This window comes from Acanthochromis polyacanthus, chromosome 18, assembly GCF_021347895.1.
Source record: "Acanthochromis polyacanthus isolate Apoly-LR-REF ecotype Palm Island chromosome 18, KAUST_Apoly_ChrSc, whole genome shotgun sequence".
Taxonomy (NCBI): domain Eukaryota; kingdom Metazoa; phylum Chordata; class Actinopteri; family Pomacentridae; genus Acanthochromis; species Acanthochromis polyacanthus.
The window spans coordinates 18,272,684-18,286,415 of record NC_067130.1 but is presented as its reverse complement, the minus strand read 5'-3'; the positions used below and the strand labels follow the sequence as shown (position 1 = coordinate 18,286,415).

The 13,732-nt window shown below is 40.0% G+C and overlaps 2 protein-coding genes across 3 annotated transcripts in view; one reads left to right on the top strand and one right to left on the bottom strand.

Moving 5' to 3' along the window:
- Positions 1–13,732, top strand: part of pde8b (phosphodiesterase 8B) — a 106,418-nt gene that overhangs the window by 49,383 nt on the left and 43,303 nt on the right. For both annotated transcript variants that reach the window (XM_051938193.1, XM_022208211.2), the window contains exons 3-4: positions 9,715–9,905; positions 12,262–12,321. In XM_051938193.1, coding sequence (XP_051794153.1) covers positions 9,715–9,905; positions 12,262–12,321 — 251 coding nt within the window. The remainder of the gene's footprint in view (positions 1–9,714; positions 9,906–12,261; positions 12,322–13,732) is intronic.
- LOC127530777 (uncharacterized) lies at positions 1,873–4,437 on the bottom strand. Its single transcript, XM_051938203.1, has 2 exons — positions 3,846–4,437; positions 1,873–3,486 (listed from the first exon to the last, which is right to left on the bottom strand). The coding sequence occupies exons 1-2, from the start codon at positions 3,964–3,966 to the stop codon at positions 2,354–2,356; spliced, it is 1,254 nt and encodes a 417-aa protein (XP_051794163.1). The 5' UTR covers positions 3,967–4,437; the 3' UTR covers positions 1,873–2,353.

Here is a 13,732-nt window from a genome sequence, read left to right as displayed (position 1 = left end):
GTTCACCTGTAATTTCTTTGGAGGTTGCTCTGGGCTCTTTGGATACAATTCGAACGATCCGTCTCTTCAATTTGTCATCAATTTTCCTCTTGCGGCCACGTCCAGGGAGGTTGGCTACTGTCCCGTGGGTCTTGAACTTCTGAATAATATGAGCCACTGTTGTCACAGGAACTTCAAGCTGTTTAGAGATGGTCTTATAGCCTTTACCTTTAAGATGTTTGTCTATAATTTTTTTTTCGGATGTCCTGGGACAATTCTCTCTTTCGCTTTCTGTTGTCCATGTTCAGTGTGGTACACACCTTTTCACCAAACAGCAGGGTGACTACTTGTCTCCCTTTAAATAGGCAGACTGACTGATTATGAGTTTGGAAACACCTGTGATGTCAATTAAATGACACACCTGAGTTAATCATGTCACTCTGGTCAAATAGTTTTCAATCTTTTATAGAGGTACCATCATTTTTGTCCAGGCCTGTTTCATTAGTTTGTTTTTTTAAATAATTATGTTAATCAACAATTCAAAAGTAATGGCTGTTTTTGATTATTTAATTTTCAATAAATTTTTATTTATTGTTACTTTTGTGAGTTTCAAGTGATTTCAGTGAGAATTGTGGGTTTTTTCTTCTTTAACTGAGGGGTACCAACAATTTTGTCCACGTGTGTACAGACAAACAATCACACTCACATTCACACCTACGGGCAATTTAGAGTTATCAATTAACCTCAGCATATTTTTGCCCGGAGAAAACCCACACATGCACAGGGAGAACATGCAAACTCCATGCAGAAAGATTTGAACCGGGGATCTTCTTGCTGCAAGGCGACAGTGCTAACCACTACCCCACTGTGCAGCCCTAATACACAAGATGAGACACAAAATGACACAAATAAGGAAAACAAGATACTAAAGGAAAATTAGACTAAGCATGGCAAAAATGAGGTGCAAAATGATGGCAAGGAGACAATGAGACATGGCACAACATAAATGAGACGCAAAACTACACAAACGGAACTAACGGAACGTGACAGAAAGGAGACACAAAACAGCAGTTACAGATAGAATAAAATAGAATAACTTTATTGTCTGTTCCAAATAAGAACAGAAATCCATCTTTTGTCACGGCTGTAAGACAAAAATTAAAAACCACACTCAAACATTTAACACTAGGAAGACTGCGAGGGGATCTACTGGTGTTTTATTACCTTTAAGGACTGAAGAGGGATCATTTAATCCTCCTGTCCTGCTCTGTCTGCCCCGGAATGTGCATTATGCTAATCATGTGGCAACTTCTTGCAGGGAGAACAGTGGAAGGTGTGAACGGTGTGTGTGGGCGGGGGTGGGAGGAAATATGCTCCCCCTTCCCAGGGAGGATTCTCCTCCTGCCCTGGGATGTGGACTGATCATTACGCTAATTATGTGGCAGCTTCTGGTTTTACCCAGCACACATCTTTCAGCAAGCCTCCTTAGCATAAGCCTGAACCCTACTCAGGTTCCATACCTTATAGTTGTTGATCTGTGCTTGTTTACTGGTGACAATGCACTGGACATAAATTCTAAATTTTTTGTATTGTACTGTGCTTTCAATTTATTCCGATGTTGTAAAACACCCTGTGTACTCGTACTGTGAAGGGTGCTATGCAAATAAAACTTTACTTACTTACTAACCAAGAGAAATTAGCCAAAAAGGAAGAACTAGCTTTTACAGCAACTGAAACTTCATTGCTTCTGACCCTGCCCTTCTTCTTGAAAGCTTGAATGTTCCTGGGTTTTTCTGTAAATATTTTGCATTGCTTAGGATGGATAACCACATATTTATCTTTTTTGTTGAGTGCAAATAAGTAAGAGACACAAAAATAAGAGGATGAAAAATGCTTATTCTAATAGTTTATTTATATTTTTGAATCAACATTGTAGAAAGCACAAACAATATTTACACAATTTACACATTTACCGTGTGTGTGTCATCACACAACTTTTTCAAAACTGGTCTGCGCAGACCTGGCACTCCCATGGCACTTCTCTTTTGCATTTGCCACACGTTAACTTGTAGCAATGCACACATCGAACAGTAGCAGGGTTCTTTTTGCACCGGTGATGGACTTGGCACTTCTGCCTTTTGCCCGGTTCCACTGGTGTGGCGGCCTGTTTGCGAAGATGGTTTTCCTTTCCAATCTTCTTTGATGTCACATAAGACTCAGCCAACTCACAGGCAAGCCGCATCAGAAAATCTGGCCGCCTTTCCGTCCTTCCTGTGCAGGCTTGATATAGCACATGGGCATTCAGGGCTGCCATGTCAACCATATTATAAAACACACTGACAGGCCATCTTCTTGTTCCTGCCCGTACGCTGTACTACCGCACCATCTGATCCATGGCGTCCACACCGCATTTAGTGGAGTTGTACTGGGTGATGGTGCTTGGCTTTCTTTTGCGGCTGTCCTCAGTCTGAATCACACTGTGCATGCTGCTCATAACGTAGACTGTCTTCTTCCGGCTGGCTGCGTACACTGTCAGTGTTGCATCAGTTGTTGAAAACACCTGAGTGCTGAACTCACTTTGCTTTATCTCTCGAGCTGAAGGGGGAATTTCTCTGCGAATTTTATTGAGTGTCCCAAGAATGGTAGTTTTCCGGCTGCGTAATTTTCTTGCAAGTGAAATTGATGTGAAAAAATTGTCCGTCGTGACAGTTCTGCCCTGATCAAGAAATGGTCCCATCAACTTCATTACCACACTCTCAGACAGTCTCTCCTCTTTGGGACGGCCAGGTTCTTTGCCAACATATGGAAAGACATTGCAAATATACTTTGATTTCAAGTCACACGCCACCCAAAACTTGATACCAAATTTATCCGGTTTTGTAGCAATATATTGCAGAAAAGGGCAACGTGTCTTTGATGGATAAAGTTGTTCATCGATTGTGATGTGCCGACCAGGTCTGTAGAATGTGACACAGTTCTGTCGAAATGATTCCCATAATTCGGAAATAGCTGCAAACTTGTCTGTCTGCACTCGCTCAGCCCGTGTGTTCTTGCTATCAAACCGTAGGTGCTGCATTATGTCTTTGAAGCGGTCGCTACTCATTGTTTCCATAATCCGTTTGTTTCCATACATCTCTGACCAGTTGTCAGACAATGATGGAACCTTAGTCACCCCTCGCCAGATGACAACTGCAATGAAAGCCATTAGTTCTGGAATAGCCATGAACCAATCCACAGTCTCTGTTTCCCTTGCATGCTCAATTGTGCATGCTTGAATGGTACGAAGCATCTGGAGAGTGAGAAAACAGAGGAAGCTTTGAAGGCGAGTTTTGATCCTTATTCTGGCTTCATGTGTTGGCTCTCCTTCTGCAGCGTACGGTTCAATAGGAGCGAATTTCAGATGTCGTCCAACCTCTTCCTTGCACCACACTGTGCCATCTTTTGCGGTCTCCGTTAGTGCGGTATCCAGCCGTTTTGTCCTCTTCTGGGGAGGGGGAGCGTCTTCCTCTGCAAATTGAACAAATTTATATCGTTAGCAAAGACAAATGTACCAATGTAGAAAAGAGTCAAATTATATCACATCTTTTCATTGTTCTGTTTGTCTTTATTCTGAACTCTGTCAGTATTGTGGCCCTTGGTTCAGAAGTTCACATTTTTCGGGCTCCTTCTGTGAAAACATTGATGACCTCTGATCTAAAATGTGTCATTTTTTATCTAGAAATTTGTAAAAAAAATAAATAAATAAATAAATAAATAAAATAAAATAAAAATCTTGAAGTTAAAAAAATATTCCCCAAAAGAACAAAATCTTTGAAATTAAATGTGAAGTATTCTGAAACAGAAATTTGATGTTTGAGAAATCTTACCCGAAAACTGCTCCGAGTCAGAATCTGACTGAAGGTCTATGTCCTCTCCATCAGAGTCAAAAGCGCTTGTTTCAGTCAGAATCATTTGCAAAGCCTGCTCAGTAGTGAATCTTCTCTGCATCTTTTTTTTGGAGAGGTCTTGGAGCAGATGACGAACTGGCAGGTTGTCCACTGGGATCTTGTATGTCTCATATAGCTAATGTAGCTAATGACCACAAAAGTGTTTTTCAGACTTTTTATGCCAATCCCCCCTGGGAAGGGGGAGCATATTTCCTCCCACCCCCCGCCCACACACACCTTTCACACCTTCCACACCTTCCACTGTTCTCCCATCCAGAAGCTGCCACATAATTAGCGTAATGATCAGTCCACATCCCAGGGCAGGAGCAGAATCCCCCCTGGGAAGGGGGAGCATATTTCCTCCCACCCCCCGCCCACACACACCGTTCACACCTTCCACTGTTCTCCCTGCAAGAAGTTGCCACATGATTAGCATAATGCACATTCCGGGGCAGACAGAGCAGGACAGGAGGATTAAATGATCCCTCTTCAGTCCTTAAAGGAGTATCCTAAAAGCATAGTCTTGCGAGTGTTAAAACACCGTCACACATTAAAAACACAGTCCAATAAATAAAAACAAATAACACACATAAAATAACTAAAAACGCTGAAAACAGTGCAATCTACTTTGTGTTATTAACAACAGCTATTGCAGAAGGAGCAAAAGATTAATGCTGAATACAATGGCAACACAATATAAATACAGTATATTATTGTGAAGTGTAGTTACAGTGTTAAACTGTGAACTTCAGATTCTACTGCAGAGCTGTTGACATCTTACTGTAATTTCACAGGAGCGTTTATTACAGTACACTAAAAGAAACCGATCGGAAATCAGAAAAACATGCTCCGAACGGCCACCATTTCACTGTCTATGCAGACTCGTCCCTGATGTGCTGCGAATCCTCCTCAGATAAAGTGCTCAGAGCTAGTTAGCCCAGCGACACCTCTCTGTGTTTGGGAGTCTCCCAACGTTAGATGGCATCTGGCTTGCGTGTGCAAACACGGCAGATTAACCTCTGAACTCTGAAAATGTGAGTGAGCTCGCAGCAGCCGTCCAGGATAAGCCTCGTACCAACTGAAGACCAACGGCACGGCGCTTTCATTCAAACCACAAAGCCATTTAGTGACCATGTAGTCTGATTGGTTTAGAATGAAAAATGTGCTGTAACCTGGTAACTATGTAAACTTGCATTCATTTGTGTGCCATTAACGGCGAGGTACATTTTTAGAAGTGTAACAGAAGTGATGGAGTGCGGCCACGTGTTTAAATATATTTGGCTGTGTTTACATTAGATGGGGCATTAAGACCGATGGCGCCTCCTACCAGGCTCGTCATTGGTGACATATTTGGGTGGCAGGTCGGAGATGTGTGCGGTCTGTGTCGTCCCAGGGTCCACTGGGTGCTCTGCGTGTGGAATTTCACATGCTAGCACCATGGTTACACAAAGCAGTGCCATGGTTACACAAGCCAGCACGGGATCAAAGACTGTGGACCTTTCACAGGCACTCACCAATACGAGCCCATCGTCTCCCTCCGTCCTCTTTTTACATCTCCCGCTGCCGTTCTCACCTGCTCTCTCACATTTTTGGATTTTTCTCAGAGGCGTTGTTGGGATCTTGACACATTGGGGTCTTAGCCCAGCCCGCAGATCTGTAGATTTTAGCCCAATAACTGCGTCACGTTCGAGTTATTTCAGAGTAAAATGAAAATCAAATGTGAGGCGCTGTGATCTCAGCACTGTAAGGTCATTCCACGTTCTTTCTAAGGTCAGTGTACAATCCACATTAATATCAGACGGTGTAAAGTGAAATTAACATCACTTATTATGTAAAGTTGTGCTTTGGAAATGATCTGTTTCAGCCTCTGAATTCCAAGCAGTTTCTGCGTGTTTTTTGTTGTTGTTGTATTTTTTACTTTTGTTGCCTTTTCTTTCTTTTTTTCACATTTCACATTTCAGACTCATTTTTTACTCGTCCCGCCCTTCTAAGGAAACAGCACAACCACGGCTAGAAGTAGAAAAAACTTCAGATATCTTTTGTGCAGTAGGACACAGTTCTACTGACTAAATCATAAAGAAGGAGAAAAATGAAATAGATTTTTTTTAAGCTATTTTACAAAAATTAAAAACAAACATACAACCCAATTCAAATTCTGGAAAAAAAAAAAAGTATTTATATGCAATCAATGTTTCACTACTTCCCATATTAGTTTCCTTACTTGTGTGTAACCTACAGTTCAGCAGAGTTTAGTCCCAAAGTTGTCATTCTGTGGCAAACATTCAGGGACTTTTCGACTGAATTGCTGGCTGTGCTTAGAGAGGAGACAAATATGGGGGGGAAAAGTTTAAGTAGTAAAATATATATATGTAGTATGTAGAGCAGCTGCTAACACATGAGGACGCTTAGAAAAATATTGTACATGTTGGGGTTTTTTTAGATTTGCAAAATAAACGTTCACCAAAATTCAACTTTTTTCTTTTTTAATATAATTTATGGTGTCTTAACTGTGTCATACTGCACAGAAGGCATTTCTGACTTCACTCAGCTTCTAGCGATTGTTGTGTTGTTTCCACAGAGGTGCAGTGGAGAAATGATCCCACAGTGAGTGAGCAGAAAATGTCCTTCCACTGCTCGCAGTTCAGAGGGTTAATGCATGATCACAACGTCACATGAATAGATCCATTCTTTTATTCTTACTTTTGCAAGGAAAAAAAACCCAAACCAGCAAAATATTTCATACTCGAGGGTATTCATACAAAGTTTTGGCTGTAGCCTCAGACGTCCGAGCCCGTCGACAACACTTATCTTCCCATGTCCCGGTGTGAAGGACAGCTTAGATAGATGCATCCCACCATGAGCACCTCCCCTCCTGGTTTTAAAACAGGGCAGTAAGTGTAGATGTTCATGATTTTAGTTCTCCTCTACTTACTTCACTCACTCATTATGTGTTCCCTCTCTCTCTCTCTCTCTCTGCTGCGCCTCCATGCACTCGCTGTCACTCTATCCTTTGTTGTCCTTAGAGCGAGTCAGGAGGTGATGCTGCTGCGAGGAGAGCTGAGGACTGTTGGTTCTGGCAGCACACCAGCTGTCTGTGTGTGTGTGTGTGTGTGTGTGTGTGTGTGTGTGTGTGTGTGTGTGTGTGTGTGTGTGTGTGTGTGTGTGTGCGTGCACGTGTGTGTGTCTTACAGTGTTGTATTTCCTCACCTCTGTACCAAAGGTGGCTGGTGTGTTCATGGTCAAAACACAGTGTGGGATCAAAAACATGAGTCCGCACTCTGCAGGCTGCACGTCTGTCGGTGTGAAATGCAGAATTCATTTGTGATTCAGCGCTGCTCAGTTTCAGCTGACAGAAAATTTCAGCAGGAAAAAGTGTTACCGTGACATTTACATGGTGGTGGTTATTTACACTGTTAAAAAAAAAGAAATCAATTTTTTTTTTACCACTTATCACACTTAGTCGAAGAGTGTAAGAGTCAGTTTCTTCATTTTATTGCAGGAGGTGGTATCTTAAACATGTTTTTTTTAATCAAATATCCTTTTATTTTGCTAGATGAAGTTGCAGCTAGGTCGCAGTGCCATGCCTTTTCCTGTTAAGCATTTGATTTCAATTGAACAGTGCTGCAAAATAGTGCAAAAAAAATAAATTTTGGGGAAAAAAATTAATGAATTTTGATGTCAGGGAAAATATATCTATATACAAAGGTCAGAAAATCTATAGATTTATTTTAGAGTTTTTAGCTTGTGTTGTGGACCCTACCAGTTTTTGTTTTTTGTTTGTAAATACTGATAATACCTACTAAAATCACACAAAAAACAACATTCATTTACATGTTGCTTTTGGGAAAAATGAACCAAAAACCAAACAAAACTATCAATATTGTCCAAATTAAAAATCTCTATTTTTATAAATGGTAATTTAGTCTTTTACAGTGTTTGACCAGAAAATGCCACTTTTTTGTTGAACAGTTTTTAAATTAAATACTATATTGTTCATTTACAGATTTGCCTTTATTTGAAACAAATGTTATGCATATTAAAGATGGATGACAAATATTTTTTAACTCTTATTTTACGCATTTCCCTATCGTCATATATTATACATAATGACTAGTAAAATCACTGAAAAAGGTAAAAAAAAAAAAAAGTAAAAGAAAGAAAACTGCCACAACTGTTCATTATCTACATCAAGATTCTTTATTTTTACAAATATTAATTAATTGTTTCAAGAATGTACGGAAATTACGATATTTTACTGTATTTAGATCCAATAAAAATCTAACTTTATCGGAGATATTTGCTGTTATTTCCACAGTTTCTACAGTTTTAAAATCTTACCATTTTACACCATTTTTTTTTTCTGGCACCCTAGCTGCCAAATGTTTTTACAGATTTTTTTTTGTCACAGTGTAGCTGCTCCCTCCATCAATTCTGACTTTCCCTACTCAGAATAAATGAAGGTATCTGGACTCTTTCCCAGCATGCTCCGAGAAAAAGCCAGAGAGTCGACCAGCACAGGTTGCCAGCTTGTCAAAGAGGAAAACAAGCAGACAGATGAACTCACTCACAATTATGGACAGCTCATAGTTTTCAATCCCTACTGAGCTGTGTGTGTCTTGGGACTGTGGGAGGAAATCCACATATAGCCAGAGGGAACATTAAAACTTGACACAGATGAAGCTGCAGGGCTCAAACTGAAAACTTGGGACAACAAAGCTGACTGCTTCACCGCTATTTCTGGTTTTGATTTTTCTCACATGAGCGGTCTTCCTAACTAAAATAAATGAGGTGGTAATGATACCCTTTACTTTGCACAGTTAGACAAGTTTTGCAAATGAATTTGTGCATTTTTATCCATCAATCCGTCTTGTCCAGTTAAACTTCTCCCAGTAGCTGTTTTGCCGTTGTGCAGGAACAGTAACAGAATTTACAATCTGCTAGAACTGAGAAATATGTAGTGAGCTATGTTTATTGACAACTGTTTGTCTTATGGTTTAATGTTACAAAAATTAGTGTCTTAAAGGTATAAAATTAAGTGATTTCATTCACTATAGTGGATATAAGACATGTTTTAAAATGGTAAAAGTAGAGTTGAACAAGTCTCTCTACAGTCATAGAGGGCTTGGCAGGTCAACAGTGAATCATTAGAACATTTTATTCAAGATTATTGACATGATTGAACAGTTAAAAAAGTTCATCTTGACATAAATGCAAAGTGGTTTAGACAAGTAGCTCATGAGTGCAAAGTCTCCTTCCCCAGTTTTGACATTTTTCTCTCCATTTTTCTTGTCTCGCCATCTTTCTCATGAATGCCAAGAAGGGCTTATCACTTCTGGAAGTTGTACAGTTTTCACAATAAGCTCAGTTTAATTGACTCGAAGTTAAACTGCATTGTTTCATCCACTAGAGCCTTAATCCTCTTAACGTCCAGCATATTGTAACGGCAGGTTATCGCCACAATTTAGTAACAACATGTGGGACGTACGATGTAGAAACTGTAGAAACAGAAAGAATCCTCAGATTTTCAACTTTTGGACAGTCCGGGAAGTACTCATCTGCTCAGTCTAAGCTTAAATCAAAGCTTACAATCATTACATGTTCTAATTCGTTGTGGTATCAGTGTTTAAAAAGCACTAACACTAGTTTAGACTTTATAAAGGGACCACTAAATATATAGATAGAGCATTGTATATATAGTCTCCTTTGTGGTACCATACATGGTGTGTGCTGTTGTGGACAATGTCCTGAGCAGTAAACAGTAACAGAAGCACTGTCTCACCCAGGCATCCATTTCTTCATGTCTCTTCAGGTCCTGCTGGTGTTCGCCAAAGAGGATGGCCAAAGTGATGCCTTCTGGTGGGCGTGCGACCGCGCTGGCTTCAGGTGTAACATCGCACGGACACCGGAGTCGGCCGTTGAGTGTTTCCTGGACAAACACCATGAGATCATCATTATCGATGGACGTCACTCGCGCTACTTTGAGCCTGAAGCAGTCTGCCGGTGAGCCTCAACTTCTGACTACAGTTGCTACTTCTGCATGTTTGTCTCCTATTGTCACTTTGATGGAGTGACAGTGCCACTTCATGAGATCTATTTAGAAAGAGCAGCTGCATCACAGTCCACCAGGTTTATTTACTTTCTAGAGTTGCTTCTGCTAACTCTAAAATGTCTCAGCCACCAGTAAAGCTCAACAAGTGTTCTGCTGGTGGCTACAAGAGTAAACACCAGTCTTCATGCACTCCCAGCGTTTGAGGAGCTGAACACCCTGTGAATCACTTTTATTTTTGATGACAACATTCCCACAACAAAAGGCAAAGTGTTGTACCGCTAATGTTACCATTAGCTTTTATCATATAGCCACAGGTCGCCTGCTGTGCTTCTGTCAGCGTTTACTCAGTTTGCTTCTCTCCTGCTCTCTGTGCTCACATATACTGTATTTTAATACAATGGAATTCCCACTAACACTGTTCTGAATTGCATATATTTATAATTCTGTTGCCAAACAATGAAAGTGAGTGTAACACAGCCCATTAATTCTACACGTTAACTAGAAGTCACATCAGAGCTATTTCCAAGCCGTGGCTCTGCGATGTCAAACTACTGATTTTTGATTTCTGTCAAACTCGGCAAACACATGCGTTTAAAACAATGGCTGTGCAAGAGCAATATTTGAATGTGAAGTGATTACTCAGAAAGACAGAAATGATAGACAGCCCTGGTCATACACACTTAAACACTTCTTTCACAGTCACAGATGCAGAGAGAGTCTTCTTCCTGAAGGAGGTGTGGACAGCAACCGCTTGACTGTATTTAAAGCTACTAAAATGTTTAGAAAATATTTAGTTCTAAATTTAGAACAGCTGTACATTCATGGTAAAATATATATCTGTGTATTTGTACTATTTTAAACTGGCACTTTGTTGACTTTGCTGAAAAGGAGCAACAGAATGGGACCTTTAAATGGAGTTTGATCAGGTTTTATTAGCCTAAAGCAAGACAAAGATCATGTAATTGTTCATTTGAAGTGTAACGTTCTGAGACCGGTGTGTCTAAAACGAGGCGCATGTAAATGGCTCTGGGAGCTTCTAGTTGGAGTGCTTGTTGGTGCCATCTGGTGTTCACCGAAAGCACCACAGACATCTACTACATGAAGCTCCACATTAGCTGGATGTTCACAGGTTGCTCATTTCAGCATTGCTCCGAAAAGCAACAGTGGATACTGGATGTCACAAGTCAGTAGAAGTCAAAGGAGAGCGGTGCTTCAGTGAGCCTGAACTACACGCTGTGAGTTTGTTTGAAAGCTGGACAGTAGCTCAGGGAAATAAAGCGCACAGGCAAGGTCTTGAAAAAGTTTTTTGTTTTCTTTTTGTCGATTTTTCCGCAGCAGATGCCCCTGGCCACTTTTCAAAAGCTTATTTGATTGTAGAATAACCTCATTCATTCCCTGTATTTTGCCAGCTGGTAAGTTCATACTGGTTATACCGGTCTGTCCCCCGTTACTTTATGGCTTCCAGGAGCATCTCAAGATTTATTCAGGAAGTATTTTTAGTCGTGCACAAATTTGCACATCCTAAACTGTTTCCTCCGGTTGCTGCCAAGTTTCTCAACATTATTTTGAACATGTTGGTTCCCTCATTTGATTTAATGCTGTCAAGTTAAATGTGGACATAGAAAGCAGCCATTAATGTAAATAACTAATTTCTTTGGCATTTTTTGACATCTATTTAAAAGACAACTTATTTTTAGCTAAGACAAGTGAGGGCTGGTTCTGGGTTTGATTTTCTGCAGACCTTTGGGGCTGCACTTATTGTTAGATACAGTGCTGACCAAAAGCCACCACCATATATTTTGTAGAGTGATTTACTGTAAGTGCTTCATTATTTCCTCAAGTAAAGGAGCAGATCCATTCGTCTCTCCTGTCTCCCGATCACCACAGTCTGGCAGCTCCTCCATGTTTGTCCGTTGCTCCTTTGCTCCTTTCCCCAACACCGTTTTTTCTTTCCTCCATCCTCCTCCCCTCCTGATCCCCCATGAGGATCTCTGCCATCATCTGTTCCCTCCGTTCGTCCTCTCATCCTCCGTCACCCTCTGCTCACTCTTCCTCCACCTCCCGGCCACTTTCCCGTACGTCCTGCCAGCGGTGTGGCTTTGTGGTCGAACCTCTGAAGCACATGCTGTGTTTGGTGTTTCTGTGTAAAGAACAGAAATGTTCTGCCCTCCTTCTGCGGCAATGACATCACCTCCAATCTGCCCATATGTTTGTCCTGTACCTGAGTCCAAGCCGCTTCGCCTGAGCCCAAAGTGTGGATGAAATGAACTCCTGCTGACTTTTAATCTGCATTTGTTGTATTTCCAGGATGATCCGCGCCACAAAGCCCTCTGAAAACACAGTTATTCTAGCTGTTGTGCCACAAAAGTAAGTTTGATTTTGTGAGTTGTAATGCACTATGTTTTTGGGTGATTTGCAAGAGAAAGATTTAAAGACCCTGAATACTTGGCTTTAAATCAACCTTTGAAAAAGTATTTATCTGAAGTATTGTCATCATTCAAAGCTTAAAAAATCTTGCTTTGGAGGTCAAAACTGAAGGTCAGGCAAGGCCTTTATTTTGGGGGATTATTTTTCCAAATAAAGGGAATTTACAACCCTGTCTCCTAAAAATTGATGTACCTATACAAATAAACTGCATTCACATTTATTTTTCAAGAGAAACATATATTCTCTTCTAAAGTTATGTGTGTGATTCAGTAGGAAAGACTTCCACTTTGAAGGAATCAAAGTCTGTTTCAGAATGTATGATGGAGGCAGAATTCAGCTGCAGGATTCTGAGCTTTATTTTAGACACAAGTTTCATTTTCGCCCATTTTCTGATTCAGTTTAGGCCCCTAAACGATATTGTTAGGTTTTGGAAAATACCATGCTTTGGTTGATATTTTTATGTTAGAAACATGCTTCAGTTTTGTTACCAAAACTGCTTGGTTGGGTTATGGAAAATATCACGATTTGGTTTAAAATATGACCCTTTAACAACACATTTGAAGTTTCTCCTCCATTTTTGGAGTTACGCTGTGATAAGTCCCGCCCCATCTAATATATGATGGGTGGCTGAAAAACAGAGACAGTAAAGTTATAAATTAAATGTTGAAGACTGTTGAATATAAATCTATTCATGCTACACCACAAACAATCATAATCCAGGAGAATACATCTTTCAGCCAAAATGCAACTGACTATGCAGTTTAGTTGTGCAGGAATGTCATTTTTGGGTGACAGAGCAGCTTTTCAAAGACATTTTTTTTAAAGTCAGGCCTTTATATCAAATTTCCCATGTCAGGTTCATGTAATTTTAAGCCACTATGATTGAAAGCATCTCCTGCAAAATGTGTTCTTTTTCACACTAAAAATAAGGTTTGGGCTCAACAAAGCAAATTAATCTAATCTTTTAAAGCTTTAAAAATGAAAACAGTAGAATTTTGTTTCCAGTGACTTGATGCCAGTCAGTACATTATACCAAATTAGCAATTATAATAAGCTGCATATAATTCAGTTCCATTTTCTTCAGGGTTTTTTTCGTTATTAGCAACTGGCTTTTATTTGTTCATGCTTTTATTTTGACACTGACTTTTAGGGCAGATTTACACACGTGGACAAAATTGTTGGTACTCCTCAGTTAAAGAAGGAAAAACCCACAATTCTCACTGAAATCACTTGAAACTCACAAAAGTAACAATAAATAAAAATGTATTGAAAATTAAATAATCAAAATCAGCCATCACTTTTGAATTGTTGATTAACATAATTATTTAAAAAAACAAACTAATGAAATAGG

Bases quoted from the DNA above. Each gene is read 5' to 3' on its own strand.
- LOC127530777 (XM_051938203.1), bottom strand. From the start codon at position 3,966: ATGCAGAGAAGATTCACTACTGAGCAGGCTTTGCAAATGATTCTGACT. The intron at 3,487-3,845 runs GTAAGATTTCTC...TTCAATTTGCAG, and splicing joins TGACTCGGAGCAGTTTTCGG to AGGAAGACGCTCCCCCTCCC.